The 16,521-nt window shown below is 35.4% G+C and overlaps 1 protein-coding gene across 4 annotated transcripts in view; it reads left to right on the top strand.

The window, feature by feature from the left end:
* The window catches only part of SULT1B1 (sulfotransferase family 1B member 1), a 43,300-nt gene extending 27,013 nt beyond the window's left edge, over nucleotides 1-16,287 (top strand). For all 4 annotated transcript variants that reach the window (XM_027544660.1, XM_027544663.1, XM_027544664.1 and 1 more), the window contains 4 exons: nucleotides 6,142-6,268; nucleotides 6,897-6,991; nucleotides 11,004-11,184; nucleotides 15,028-16,287. In XM_027544660.1, coding sequence (XP_027400461.1) covers nucleotides 6,142-6,268; nucleotides 6,897-6,991; nucleotides 11,004-11,184; nucleotides 15,028-15,140 — 516 coding nt within the window. In that variant the 3' untranslated portion in view covers nucleotides 15,141-16,287. The remainder of the gene's footprint in view (nucleotides 1-6,141; nucleotides 6,269-6,896; nucleotides 6,992-11,003; nucleotides 11,185-15,027) is intronic.
* The last annotated feature ends 234 nt before the right edge of the window (nucleotides 16,288-16,521 follow it).

Raw genomic sequence — 16,521 nt, 5'->3', positions numbered from 1 at the left:
GACACAGACTGGCTGAATACATACAAAAACAAGACCCATATATATGCTGTCTATAAGAAACACAGTTCAGACTTTGAGACACATATAGACTGAAAGTAAAAGGATGGAAAAATATATTCCATGCAAATGGGAAGCAAAAGACAGCTGGAGTAGCAATCCTCATATCAGATGAAATAGACCTTAAAATAAAGAAGATTGCAAGAGATAAGGAAGGACAAGTGATCAAGGGGTCGATTCAAGAGGAAGACATAATGATTGTAAATATCTATACAGCCAACAAAGGAGCACCTCAATACATAAGACAAACACTAGCAGACAAAAAAGGAGAAATTGACAGTAATACAATAAAAGTAGGAGACATTAACATGCCACTCACATCAATAGATCATCAAAATAGAAAATTAATAAGGAAACACAAGTCTTAAATAACACATTAGATGAGATGGATCTCATTGATACCTTCAGGACACTACATCCAAATGCAGAAGAATACACCTTCTTCTCAAGTGCACATGGAGCATTCTCCAGGATAGACCACATCTTGGGTCACAAATCAAACCTCAGTAAATTTAAGAAAATTGAAATTGTATCAAGCATCTTCTCTGACCACAGTGCTATCAGACTAGATATCAATTACAAGAAAAAAACTATAAGAAGCACAAATACCTGGAGATTAAACAACATGTTTCTAAATAAACAACAGGTTACTAAAGAAATCAAAAAATTTCTAGAAACAAATGACAAAGTATAACAACTCAAAACCTATGGGATGCAGCAAAAGCAATTCTAAGAGGGAAGTTTATAGCAATACAATTGTGTCTCAAGAAACAAGAAAAACACCAAATAGACAATCTAACTTTACACCTAAAACAACTGGAAGAAGAAGAAGAACAACAACAACAAAAATTAGTAGAAGGAAAGAAATCATAAAGATTAGAGCAGATGTAAGTGAAAAAAAAAAAAAACATGAAACAATAGTAAAGATTAATAAAACTAAAAGCTGGTTCTTTGAGAAGATAAACAAAATTGACAAACCTTTTAGCCAGACTCATCAAGACAAAAAGAGAGAAGAATCAAATCAACAAAATTAGAAATTAAAAAGGAGAGATTTCAACAGACAATGCAGAAATACAAAGGATTATGAGACTATTATGAACAACAATATGACAATAAAATAGATAACCTGGAAGAAATGGAAAGTTTATTAGAAAAGTTAAATCTTCCAAGACTGAACCAGGAAGAAACAGAAATTATGAACAACCCAATTATAAGCACTGAATTTGAAGCTGTGATTAAAAAAAAAATTTCCCTAAAAACAAAAGCTCAGGACCAGATGGCATCACAGGAAAATTCTATCAAACATTTAGAGCAGAGATAATCTATCCTTTTAAAATCTATCCTTTTAAAATTCTTTCAGAAAATTTCAGAGAAAGGAACACTTCCAAACTCATCCTACAAGGCCACTGTCACCCTGATACCAAATCAAGACAAAGACAACACAAAAAAAGAAAATTACAGGCCAATATCACTAATGAACATAGATGTAAAAATCCTCAACAAAATTTTAGCAAACAGAACTCAGCAACACATCAGAAAGCTCATACACCATGATAAAATTGTGTTTATTCCAGGGATGCAAGGATTCTTCTATATATGAAATCAATCAATGTGATACACCATATTAACAAGTTGAAAGATAAAAATCATAATATAATCTCAATTGATGCAGAAAAAGCCTTTGACAAAATTCAGCACCTATTTATGATTAAAACTCTTCAGAAAATGGGTGTAGAAGGAACCCATCTCAACAAATAAAGGCCATATAGGATAAGCCTATGGCAAACATTATTCTCAATGGTGAAAAACTGAAAGCATTCCCCCTAAGACCAGAAATAAGACAAGGGTGTTCGCCTTTGCCACTATTATTCAACATAGTTCTGGAAGTCCTAGCTACAGCAATCAGAGAAGAAAAAGAAATAAAAGGAATCCAGATCAGAAAAGAAGAAGTAAAGCTCTCACTCTTTGCAGATGACACGATACTGTACATAGACAACACTAAAGATAGTATCAGAAAATTACTAGAGCTAATCAGTGAATTTAGCAATGTTTCAGGATACAAAAATCACTTGCATTTCTATATACTAACAATGAAAAACCAGAAAGAAAAATTAAGGAATCAATCCCATTCACCATTGCAACAAAAAGAATTAAATATCTTGGAATAAACTAACCTAAGGAGACAAAAGAACTGTACACAGAAAATTATAAGACACTAATGAAAGAAATCAAAGATGACATAAACAGATGAAAGAATATTCCCTGTTCCTGGGTAGGAAGAATCAAGATTGTGAAAATGACTATAGTACCAAATGCAATCTACAATCCCTATCAAATTACCAATGAAAATTTTCACAGAACAAGAATAAAAAATTTCACAATTCATATGCAAACACAAAAGACCCTGAATAGCCAAAGCAGTCTTGAGAAAGAAAAATGGAGTTGGAGGAATCAATCTTTCTGACTTCAGATTATATTACAAAGATACATTCATCAAGACAGTATGGTACTGGCACAAAAACAGAAGTATAGACCAATGGAATAAGATTGAAAGCCCAGCAATAAAACCCTGCACCTATGGGTACCTTATTTTTGACAAAGGAGGCAGGAACATACCATGGGGCAAAGACAGGCTCTCCAATAAATCATGCTGGGAAAACTAGACAGCTACATGTAAAAGAATGAAATTAGAATACTTCCTAACACCATACACAAAGATAAACTCAAAATGGATTAAAGACCTAAATGTAAGACCAGAAACTGTAAAACTCTTAGAGGAAATCATAGGCAGAACACTCTATGATGTAAATCAAAGCAGATCCTCTATGACCCACCTCCTAGAGTAATGGAAATAAACATAAAAGTAGACAAATGGGACATGATTAAACTTAAAAGCTTTTGCACAGCAAAGGAAACTATAAACAAGGTGAAAGATAACCCTCAGAGCTGGAGAAAATAATAGCAAATGAAACAACTGACAAAGGATTACTTTCCAAAGTATGTAAGCAGCTCATACATCTCAATACCAGAAAAACACACAACCCAATCAAAAAGTGGGAAACAGACCTAAACAGAAATTTCTCCAAAGAAGACATACAGATGGCTAACAAACACATGAGAAGATGCTCAACATCACTCATTATTAGAGACATACAAATCAAAACTATAATGAGATATCAATTCACACTGGTCAGAAAAGCCATCATCAAGAAGTCTACAAACAATAAATGCTGGAGAGAGTGTGGAGAAAAGGGAGCACTCTTGCACTGTTGGTGAGAATGTAAATTGATACAACCACTATGGAAGATGGTATGAAGATTCTTTAAAAAACTGGGAATAAAACCACTATATGACCCAGCAGTCCCACTTCTAGGCATATACCCTCAGCAAACCAAAATTGAAAGAGACCCATGTATCCCAGCACTATTTACAATAGTTAGAACATGGAAGCAACCTAGATGTCCATCGACAGATGAATGGATAAAGAAATTGTGGTACATATACATGATGGAATATTATTACTCAGCTATAAAAAGTCAGTTCTAATGAGTTGGATGAACCTAGAACCTATTATACAGAGTGAAGTAAGCCAGAAAGAGAAACATAAATAACATATTTTAACACATATATACTGAATCTAAAAAAATGGTACTGAAGAATTTATTTACAGGGCAACAATGGAGAAACAAACATAGAGAATAGACTTATGGACATGGGGAGAGAGGAGAAGACAGTGAGATGTATGGAAGAGTAACATGGAAACTTACATTATCATATATAAAATAGATAGCCAATGGGAATTTGCTGTATGGCTCAGGAAACTCAAAAAGGGGCTATGTATCAACCTGGAGGGGTGGGATAGGCAGGGAGATGGAGGGAGGTTCAAAAGGGAGGGGATATATGTATATCTATGGCTGTACTAAAAAGATCTTCACCACCAAGATAATCACGATGGTGTGATCACTCACCTAGAGCCAGACATCTTGGAATGTGAGGTCAAGTAGGCCTTAGGAAGCATCACTACGAACAAAGCTGGTGGAGGTGATGAAATTCCACTTGAGCTATTTCAAATCCTGAAAGATGATGCTGTGAAAGTGTTGCACTCAATATACCAAAATTTGGAAAACTTAGCAGTGGCCACAGGACTGGAAGAGGTCAGTTTTCATCACAATCCCAAAGAAAGGCAATGCCAAAGAATGCTCAAACTACCATACAATTGCACTCATCTCACACACTAGTAAAGAAATGCTCAAAATTCTCCAAGCCAGGCTTCAGCAATACATAAACCATGAACCTCCAGATGTTCAAGCTGGTTTTCGAAAAGGTAGAGGAACCAGAGATCAAATTGCTAACATCTGCTGGATCATCAAAAAAGGAAGAGAGTTCCAGGAAAACATCTATTTCTGCTTTATTGACTATGCCAAAGCCTTTGACTGTGTTGATCATGATAAACTGTGGAAAATTCTGAAAGAGACGGGAATACCAGACCACCTGATCTGCCTCTTGAGAACCCTATATGCAGGTCAGAAAGCAACAGTTAGAACTGGACATGGAATAACAGACTGGTTCCAAATAGGAAAAGGAGTACGTCAATGCTGTATATTTAACTTCTATGCAGAGTACATCATGAGAAACGCTGGGCTGGAAGAAGCACAAGCTGCAATCAAGATTGCCAGGAGAAATATCAATAACCTCAGATATGCAGATGACACCACCCTTATGGCAGAAAGTGAAGAGGAACTAAAGAGCCTCTTGAAGAAAGTGAAAGAGAAGAGTGAAAAAGTTGACTTCAAGCTCAGCATTCAAAAAACTAAGATCATGGCATCTGGTCCCATCACTTCATGGGAAATAGATGGGGAAACAGTCGAAACAGTGTCATGCTTTATTTTGGGGGGCTCCAAAATCACTGCAGATGGTGACTACAGCCATGAAATTAAAAGATGCTTACTCCTTTGAAGGAAAGTTATGACCAACCTAGATAGCATATCGAAAAGCAAAGACATTACTTTGCCACAAAGGTCTGTCTAGTCAAGGCTATGGTTTTTCCACTAGTCCTGTATGGATGTGAGAGTTGGACTGTGAAGAAAGCTGAGTGCCAAAGAATTGATGCTTTTGAACTGTGGTGTTGGAGAAGACTCTTGAGAGTCCCTTGGACTGCAAGGAGATCCAACCAGTCCATTCTAAAGGAGATCAATCCTGGGTGTTCTTTGGAAGGAATGATGCTAAAGCTCAAACTCCAGTACTTTGGCCACCTCATGTGAAGAGTTGATTCATTGGAAAAGACTGATGCTGGGAGAGATTGGGGGCAGAAGAAGCGGACAACAGAGGATGAGATGGCTGGATGGCATCACCAACTCGATGGATGTGAGTTTGAGTGAACTCTAGGAACTGGTGACGGACAGGGAGGCCTGGGGTGCTGCAATTCATGGGATCGCAAAGAGTCGGACACAACTGAGCGACTGAACTGAACTGAACTGATGGCTGATTCTGGACAAGGAAATGACAACCCAGTCCAGTATCCTTGCCTGGAAAATCTCATGGATAGATGAGCCTGGTGGGCTGCAGTCCATGGGGTTTCAAAGAGTTGGGTATGACTGAGCGACTAACACTTACCTATGGCTATCTCATGTTAAGGTTTGACAGAAAACAGCAAAATTCTGTAAAGAAATTATCCTTCAATAAAAAGTAAATTAAAAAAAAGAAAAGTTGTTAAAAATACTCCCTCCTTTTTCTTTAACAGATTTTATTTTCTACAGTGATTTTATTTTTAAAGAATTTTAGATTGGTAGCAAAATTGAAAGGAAGTTAGAGATTTTTCACATATCTCTTGTGCCTGCACATCCAAAGACTTTTCATTATCAGTAACTTATGTCCTCTCTATTTTGTCACACTTGTTAGATATTTATCAATTTTGTTGGTTTTTTAAAAAAAGAACCAACTTTTTCATTTCTATTAATTTTCTTAATATTTCACTGTTTTTAATTTCATGGATTTCAGATCTGTTGTTTTACATGCCTACTGTATGTTACTTTTTTTCTTAAATAAAATATCATGCATTTGATTTTCTTCATCTTCCCCCTATAGATCATTTATCTGGCTCGAAATGCCAAGGATGTTGCTGTCTCATTTTACCACTTTGACTTAATGAATAATTTGCAGCCTCTTCCTGGAACCTGGGGAGAATATCTAGAGAAATTCTTGACTGGAAATGGTAGGATGGTCTTAGCTAAAAATTAATGTCACTAAAAATTATTTTTAATAATATTAACCATTACAAGTATGAATTTCCCTTTCAAAACACTTCTTTTTCCAAATCAGTAACAAGTAAATTCAAAAATCATTTCAAATTAAATCAAATACATTTAATATTTGCTGACATTCAATATATAATCCTGCTATTAAACATCAGCTTAATGAAAATATTCTCAAATCTCTTTTCAGTCGATAAAAACCCATTCTCAGTTCCTACTCACAACAAAAATTTATTTGTCCAAATCATTAGTTAAATCTTTTATACATACATTTACAGTAGTTAGATACATAAGTGATATGAGTATTTCATAAAAGAATAGTTTTCTTCTGCATGTGGCCAAGTGTAACCTATTGGAGGACAATGTATTTCCATTTGAAATGTTTCTTTTGCAATTAATATATTTAAAAATCTGAAATTTGTGCATCCATAAGTAGCTGATTATATATACTTGTTTACATAGACTTTATAGTTTCAGTTCCTTGATTACTAAATTCGACAAAATATTTGTATAATTTGACTTATTTTTCACAAACAAATCTTCAATTTGATAAATGTTTATGGAAATAAGTTATTTCTCTGGTTTTAGTGGCCTATGGTTCCTGGTTTAATCATGTTAAAAGTTGGTGGAAGAAAAAGGAAGGACACCCGATACTTTTCTTATTCTATGAAGATATGAAAGAGGTAAAATAGTAGAAATACATTATATAAAATTCCTCAACTACATCCTGGAGCAAAAGGATTAATAGTTTTTTCAATTAATCTATGGAGTTCAAATGATATAATTGCTTTGCCTATTTTCCATGTCTGTTTACCCAGATCTTGCTAAGATCTTTAATGAATCTAATTGTGAAATCAGTGACGTTTTAATCCTCTTATCCTTTTCAATCATTGTGTTTCTCTTGAGCACCTTTCTTTTCAAATTTGTCTCCTTCGTTTAATGGGTTATCATTCTGTCATGGTTTTCCTGTGAATCTCTATCATTTGGTCCTCATTTTTTTTAAACTCTTTGTTACAGATTGATGATCATATCTATTCCCACTGTTGCCAAAACTATGTGCTAATTACCCACCAAAAACTCCATTTTAACTTCTAACCTGACTTCAGATCCTTGTTTTTCTTAACTGCTACTGCTAAGTCACTTCAGTTGTGTCCTACTCTGTGCGACCCCATAGATGGCAGCCCACCAGGCTCCCCCATCCCTGGGGTTCTCCAGGCAAGAACACTGGAGTGGGTTGCCATTTCCTTCTCCAATGCATGAAAGTGAAAGTGAAGTTGCTCAGTCGTGTCCAACCCTCAGCGACCCCATGGACTGCAGCCTTCCAGGCTCCTCCGTCCATGGGATTTTTCCAGGCAAGAGTACTGGAGTGGGTTGCCATTTAAATGACCCTCAAATTTAACATGTTGAAAATTAAACTCATCTTGCTTCTCTCTCTCTCCAAAAAGTAATCCTTTTCTTTTATTCTGTCTTTTGGTTAATGATGTTTGGTTGTTCATTCAGTATTGAAAGTTTGAAAGTAAATTGTCCTCACTGACTTTCATGTAGTGAATATGGTTTCATTTTCTCCTGAACATCCCATTGGTTCACATGCCCTACATATTATATCTTAAGTGTGCTCCTCTCTTTTACATTCTTCTTAACTGTTAGTTCAGGGATTCATAAAGATTTTTCTAGTCTCCCATATGAACTAGTATTAACCTAAATACTATTGCAAAGTTCCAGGCCTATCCTCAGGCTATTTTATTAGGTAATACACACACACACACACACACACACACACACACACGGAAACCAAGCTTATCTAGTTGTAAAAGCCTGAACATGCAAATAAGGATATCTTGTGGAATTTCAGATTCTTGATGGAAGGCATATCTACCTTTCTTGTAACAGCATCCACAGTACTTACAACACCTACCATATATATAGGTGCTCATGGCCACTTATTGTATGCATAAGTGATTGCTTGAATGAATGAATGAGTAGTGGTTGCAAACATTTGTGTGTGTGTATGTGTGTTAGTTGCTTAGTTGTGTCCGGCTCTCTGCAACCTTATAGCCTGTAGGCCACCAGGCCCCTCTGTCCATGGGATTCTCCAGGCGAGAACACTGGAGTAGGTTGCCATTTCCTTCTCCAAAAACATCTATAGAAAGAAAGAAAGTGAAGTTGCTCAGTCGTGTCTGACACTTTGTGGACTGTAACCTACCATGGCTGTAACCTACCAGGCTCCTCCATCCATGGAATTTTCCAGGCAAGAGTACTGGAGAGGGTTGCCATTTCCTTCTCCTTACAAATATTTGAGTGACATCAATAAAGAACCTGCCTGCAATACGGGAGACTCTGGTTCAGTCCTTGGATTGGGAAGATCTCCTGGAGAAGGGAATGGCAACCCATCCCAGTATTTTTGCCTAGAAAATTTCATGGACAGAGGAGACTGGTGGGCTACAGTCCGTGGGGTCGCAAAGAGTTGGACAGGACTGAGTGAGAAACACTTTCACTTTTTTTTTTTTTTTTTTTTTATCCTACTCAGCACAGAAACCTTACCTTATGTAAAATCTCTCTTGTTGCATGTATTTCTGAGAAACTCTCAGGGCATTTCTCATATCTTATCAATAAGAGTCCTTTTCTACTCTGCTCAGGCTCCCACTCTCTATCACACTTACTTGTAGCTCATAGAGAATCTGTGATCTAAACATTACCATTGCCCCTTTATGACAATTTGCTGGCAACACAATACACAGCTGTAAAACTAGAGTGGTTTTATGAAACCACTTTCAAAAAGTGGTGCTCTCCCTTGGGTGCTTGACTAATCAGAATTAAGTTATAAGTTCTTCATAAGACAGAAAATTATCTTTCTGTGCCAAGTATTTTATTTTTACTTTCTGGAGACCAAAGTGAAACTTATTCACTTTATGAAGAGAGCAAATTTAACTTCTGGATGTAGTTCTTTTTCTCCATAGGATAAACAAAGTAATACATTTCCTAGGCTGAGCTGGTATCCAAATTCTGAGTCAGACATCGTGCTGCTCCCCACATTACACTCTTGTGTCAAATATTTCTCTCCTTATTCACTGAAAATGCCTTTTTCAGGTCAATTTGTGCATATTAATTTACAGTCTGGCCTAGTCAGTTCTATAAGAATATCCTGATATTTTGAATCCCACTCAAACTTACTATACATTAAACTTTTTAGACAACATTTTTTCCTATCATGGTTATATTTTAGACAATGTTACAGAAATGGTTTTCATATAAAAACAATAATATGACAAAATTATAACTATAGATCAAGAATAAAATTCAGAGAGAAGTCTAGTAATTTACATCAGGTTTATGAATGTCTGCATCAATTCTCAAACTCTCAATCAATGAGGTGAAAAAGAAGTAGAAGCTAGCACTCTCTGCTTTAACTTCTACTTGTCTGTAAATTAGCATCATCATTGATACTTTGGCCGTGGCCAAATTATTCTTCAAACACTATAAATATGTAACAGAAATTGCTCTATATTTGTTTGCCTGTCCATATGTTTTTTCTGTGTTTTCACTACTGACTTTTCTCTTAGTCTTTTCTCCACTATCATCATTTCTGACATTTAAGTCATGCTAACCCCTGGCACCACATTAGTAGCCATCTCACTGTTGTCTTGTCAAGGCCTGATACATAAAATATTGTCAGAACTTCCATTATAGGAAACTCTTTACCAAAACATAAACATGCAAAAACATTCAATACACACACACACACACACACACACACTCAACACACACAGAGTGAATAAGACACATTATTAAAGAGTTGTGTCCCTACTACATAACAGATACAATCCAAATCCTTCAGCAGGACATCCAGTGATGCTCTAAATTTTATCTCAATTCATCTTTACTGCCACGTAGCCTCTCTCACTCCTATGAACAACTCAACCCCAACTCCAACCACTTTTCTTTTTTTTCACTTGAACACAGTGAGTTGATGCTTCCAAGAGTTATATTTTCTTTACTGGAAATTTACTCTCCAACTGCTCAGGAGACTGCATCTTGGTAAACTCTGACACATCTTTCTAAATTAAGCTTAGATGTTAATCCCTTCAAAATCTTTCTAGACATATCTATATATATATTTGCTTAGCTTCCTAAAAGGTTCCAGATATTGTTAATGCCATTAGAATTTGAAAAAATTATTCATTTCTGAGATTTTTTTCTTCTTATTCTCAATGACTAATGAATAATTTGCTATCTTTGCAACTTCACTGGTTTGTTTTTAATAATGTACATCCAAGCAAGATTTCATCAGTGTTAATAAATTTTAAAAATATCTTCAGTTTTGCCTGAATTTATTACATTATTTTTATTAAATATTATTATTATAAACAAGAAACCAATTTGGAGGAGTAACAGAAAAATAAAGATAGAAGGAATAAAGATACTGGGTCCCTAAAACATTCAGTTTTCAAATTTAACTGCAAATTGAGCTGAAAATTTTTGCTACAATCTGTTTTACTAAATGCTATTAATAATTATGTTAAAGTTGATTATTATTGTACTTTGAATGAAAAATAAGACAGAATAAACAAAATATTTCCACTCTACCTTTACTAAACATAAATTATTGATCTTTTTTCATTTTCATGATTTTTTTCATACTATTTTAATGATTTATTGTTTACCATTTTCTTGGGTGTATCTCTACCCTATTGATAGAATCCAAAGCAAGAGATCAAGAAGGTTGTTCAATTTCTAGAGAAAAACCTGGATGATGAGATCTTGGATAAGATAATCTATCACACATCATTTGAAATGATGAAGGACAACCCTCTAGTGAATTATACACATCTACCAAGTGAAGTGATGGACCACAGCAAGTCCTCATTTATGCGCAAAGGTAATTATTTTCTTCAGTTTATTTTTCCTTTCTGCTTTCTTATGAATTGGTCTGAAATGAGGGTGAGCTTTGTAATCTCTACCCAGTTATTTAGCCAGTTTCGGGGCTCAATTTTTTCATCTGTAAAATAAGGACACTAAAAATACCTACCATAAAAGTCGTTGAGTTAGATTGGAAATTATTAAAGGGACTAATGCATGTAGACCTGTTATTGAACACCTTGAGTACCTAATAATCTTTCTCCCTTTCTTTACAACCCTGCAAAAAGGGGGTGGTTTTGTCACTTCTGATGTGAGTCATTCTGTATTTTTTTATTCCTAAAACTTAAATCTTTATTTAAATTGGCACAGGCCTCCTCCTTCCTCCCAGTAATAAATTAATGTCAGTCAGTGCAGTAGCATTTTCTCTATAGACTCATTATCATTAGAAAGCAGCAGTTATTTTGTTAAGAAGGATTCACAAAAAGAAAGGGAATGTGGGAAGTTTTTGTTCCCTAAAAATACTATCTGAATTATGTTAATGGTAAACATGGAATCTAAATTTAACTTAAGATAACAATAGAGAAATACGACATTCACTGTCAAAATACAGCTCTATTTCAATTGTCAAGTACTATAAATTGTGGGTTATCATATGTGTTTTGGGTCAAAAATGTGTTATTATCTTAAATGTGAGAATTTATCCACCTAGTCATGTCACCCTATCTTTTCAATATTCTTTACTGAACTGGAGAGAAAGATAAAATTTCAGTTGGTGTGCCTGAAAGTAAACATAACCTGGAAATATATTGTATGTATGAACATGTGGATTAAGACCCTCGATGCTAAGTCACTTCAGTCGTGTCCGACTCTTTGTGACCCCATAGATGGCAGCCCACCAGGCTCCCCAGTCCCTGGGATTCTCCAGGCAAGAACACTGGAGTGGGTTGCCATTTCCTTCTCCAATGCATGAAAGTGAAAAGTGAAAGTGAAGTCGCTCAGTCGTGCCCGACTCTATGAGACCCCATAGACGGCAGCCCACCAGGCTCCCTCGTCCCTGGGATTCTCCAGGCAAGAATACTGGAGTGGGTTGCCATTTCCTTCTCCGAAAGTATTATATGATTACAGAATTTTCTAACACATATTTCTCTGTACCTTAGTGTACACCTAGTGTTTTCAAATTATGTTTTTTTTAAATTTTCAAAACACTGCTTAAAAAGTAAGCTCTAGTATAAGAGGTCAAGGCTAATTTTTCATTGTAAATGGTGCATTACAAGTTTGAACAAAGACTGATACAACACAACACACAACAACACACACGTGTTTTCCTGGTGGAAGAAACAGAGACGAAAAAAAAAAAAAAAGAACACCCAAACCCTTATTAATTAAATAAGGCAAATTTTCATTATACCAGATCATTGAATGTAACTTCCAAGAGAGCTTTCCCCCAGTCATGAAAATTTATGCCATTAGATGATATCTCATTAGGGTATAGAAATAACCTCAGTATCTGGATTCCACGGTTTCTACAACTTCAAAGGAAGAGAGTACACAAGAAAGACACTCTTTCCACCCCTCTGGGAGTAGTGAAGAACACAACTTTTGTGGTCAGTTTGCTCTGGGATTTATCCAGGCTGTGCCATTCCCTGAACCTTTGACACTGCATACACTAATAAATCTGCCAAAGTTCTGGTTCCATCACTGATAAAATGGAGAAAAGAATAACATCTGAAGCACAAGCTTTGGGGGAGGACTTTCATAGAAGCTATGTAAGCTTACACTGTATTTTTTTCTCACCAAAAATTATATACACAAAAGTAGCAAGTCCTATTATCTTGCAGTTTAGTATGTTCTTATCTAATATAACATCTATTTGTTTATTTATTCATGCGTTCAATAATACTTAAAAGATACCTTTTATTTGTTAGTTAATATTTAAGAAAAGGTCTTCATGAATAACTATATGCAGATCATATTTTCTAGAATGTAAATAACACATATATGCTCAAGAAGCTCATATTGTAACACAAGAGAATGGATATTGGAAAATTCTGAAAAGTGAAGTATGAACAAAGGGCTATGAACAGTTTTGAAGGATTCCACCCTGGATAATCAAGGTCATAGTTTAGTCACACAATATTAATGACGATAGGGAGATGATAAAGTCCAATGTTAATGCTTATGTCCCAAACTGCAACAAAACAGAAAATCCTGGGATTTGGCCAGAATTTATTTTATCAAAAAATTTTTATACTTCCTCACTCTTGTGAAGCAAACGTTTTTGTGTATAGAATATTTATACTCAAAATAGAATTTATTATTAGAATGCTTTATATATCTCTTTATTGTTTAAATCTACACTTCCTCTTTTCAATGACATCTTTAGAGGTGTACTATCCCAACTATGAACTATCCTCACATACATTCCAAAGAACTATCAACTTCTGGTGAAAACAGAATAAAGTATAATAACCAGGGAAACAATTTTGTCTATGGGGACATCTCTTGTTAAAATGATTTAAAATCTTCATGAAACCATCATGGTTTAATAAGACTTGCAGTTCAATATGATGTATTTATTTATTTTTAAATTTCACTTATTTTTGGTTGCTCTGAGTCCTCATTGCTGCACATGGGCTTTCTCCAGTTTTGGCAACTGGGGGCTACTCTCTGGTTGCACAGAACAGGCTTCTCTTTGTGGTGGCTTCTTGCTGCAGACGAGAGGCTCTAGGGCATGTAGGCTCAGCAGTGGTGGCATCCAAGCTCAGTAGCTGCAGCTCACGGGCTCTAGAGCATGAGCTCAGTAGTTGTGGTGCATGGGCTTAGTTGCCCCATGGCGTGTGGGATCTTCCTGGGTCAGGGACAGAACCCATGGCCCCTTGATTGGCAGGCAGATTCTTAACCACTGGACCACCAGGGAAGTTCAATTTAATGTTAAATAAATTGCAAAATTAATGTTTTCCTCCAAACACACCAGCAGTACATTAAACATTTATTTTCAAATAAATATTTTTAAGCATCCAAGAATAAAAGATTAAATGTAAATTTATATCCCAACAGTTTCACTTCTATAAAAATTGTTCAGTGATTTTATATGTTTGATTTTAATGCTATTCTTCTCCTCTAAAATTAAAATAAGATGTATCTAGTGAGCTCAGGGAACACAAGAATCATCCAAATATCCTAACATCCTCATTTATTATTTCTTGGAAATGATATTTATCAACTTTCTGTTTCACAGTGTGACTATACTCATGACCAGTTCTTTGTACAGTTTCCAAAAGCAACTCATGAAAGACTGTAAAATATTCCCTGATCATCGATTCAGTGACCAGTGGTAACCCCATGATCTGGGACAATTAGAAACACTAAAATAATTTCTTTCAGGAAATTATTGTACAGCTGCAAATTTAGACAACAAAACTAACCCTTTGTATAATGTTTCTTTAAAACCAGGGTCTATTTAATTATGAACATGTCAAAGAGTTAGTTGTTCAATTGTGTCCAACTCTTTGTGACCCCATGGACTGTAATCCACCTCTGTCCATGGAATTCTCCAGGCAAGAATACTGGAATGGGTAGCCATTCCCTTCTCCAGGGGGTCTTCCTGACCCAGGAATCAAGCCTGGGTCTCCTGCATTGCAAGCAGATTCTTTACCATCTGAGTCACCAGAGAAGCCTGCTGTTTATTTATATACAGATGGCAGTAATTACCAATAAAAAAAGAGATGAATTTTAAAGTATCCAAATACAAAGAAAGGCTTCCTTTAAACTCTTTCAGTCTTTTCTTTTGGTATACAATGGCTTTTACTTCATAAAGAAAATATTTTATTCTTTCATATGTTTTCTTATTTGTAATTTTTAGGGATTGCAGGTGACTGGAAGAATTATTTCACAGTGGCCCAAAATGAGAAATTTGATGCCATTTATAAGAAGGAAATGTCTGAGACTGAACTTCAGTTCCGTACAGAGATTTGAGGAACCTAAACTGAAAATCTGAAGAAGTCTGATCTGCAGTTTGGTGAAATAAGGACAGTTAGGATTTAATTTAGGCAATTGAATGGTTTTAAAAAGGAAAAAAAAATGTGCTTCTAAGTTTTGATTTTTCAATGTGGTTAATCACTCACTCTGAGAGTCCCTAAAACTAGGACAAACTGTCACCTTTTAATAAACTATTCCTGCATTTTCCTTGTGGTTTAAAATTAAGTTCTACTTCCTACTAATATGACTCAAGAAATGCTGCTTTAACACTGATACTGTGTTTCCTACCTCTGCTCCAATTTCCCTTTCCTTAAAATTTGACCCAGAACACTTTGTGCCATTACTGTCTGTCTTCAGGATTTCAAGTTGTTCCCTGAGTCATAGCTCATCAGGCCTTGCCTCTCTTGGAATTATACGGTTCATGCCTCAGATAGTATGGTTCAGGTTTTGGAAATGTTGTTTCTATCCTAATTTCTGTTTATCCAAATTCCTAAATTCTGAGTATGTAATTTTCAAGTCTCCAAAGAGGAAAGATCACCATTAATCTCCCTATGGCTATTCCCTGGGAATAGGAGCTCTTCTCTGAGCACCTAAGCTGAGGGCAGGAACTTACTTCCTATGGTGAGTCCTTGCAGAATCCAACAGCTTCCTGTGATTCCTGAGAATTTCCTATTGCCATGATATGGTTACGTTTGGGAGCATCTTAGATTCTTCATCTTGTATCTGAATAGATGTGGATCCCTTAATAATAGTTTCAATATTTCATATACAATCTGGTGCCTACAAGAGATTCTCTAGGCTGAATCTCCGCTACACCTTTCCAATCCAATGTCTTTTCTACCCATTTTTCTACTTTTAGGTCTATCTGTTGGTCTCTTTGATGGATTTTCCCTTGGAATATAAATCTTCTAGTAAATATGTATAAGTTTTAAGGTAAACTTTTATAAGAGATGTCTCATTACAAGAGATGTCTTATATCTAAGAGATACATTAGCATTCTTTTATTTTTAATTGAACATAGTTGATTTACAATATTATGTTAGTTTCGTATGTATAGCATTGTGAGTCAATTTTTTTATAGACTGTACCCTGTTTAAAGCTATTACAAAATAAAGACTATATCTCTCTGCACTGTACAATACAACCTTGTTGTCTATTTATTTTACACATCGTAGTTTGTATAGCTTAAACACATACCACTATTTTGTCTGTCCATACCTCCCTCTCCTGGTAACCACTAGTTTGTTCTCTATATCTCTGAATCTGTTTCTGTTATGTTATAGTCATTTGTTCTACTTTATAGATTCCACTCAGGAAGGTTAACATAGAGTATGTGTCTGTCTAACTAATTTCACTAAGCATAATGCTCTCTAAGTGT

The sequence above is a fragment of the Bos indicus x Bos taurus genome, chromosome 6 (assembly GCF_003369695.1).
Source record: "Bos indicus x Bos taurus breed Angus x Brahman F1 hybrid chromosome 6, Bos_hybrid_MaternalHap_v2.0, whole genome shotgun sequence".
NCBI classification, from domain to species: domain Eukaryota; kingdom Metazoa; phylum Chordata; class Mammalia; order Artiodactyla; family Bovidae; genus Bos; species Bos indicus x Bos taurus.
The sequence above is the reverse complement of the archived record's forward strand: the minus strand, read 5'-3'. Positions and strand labels throughout refer to the sequence as shown.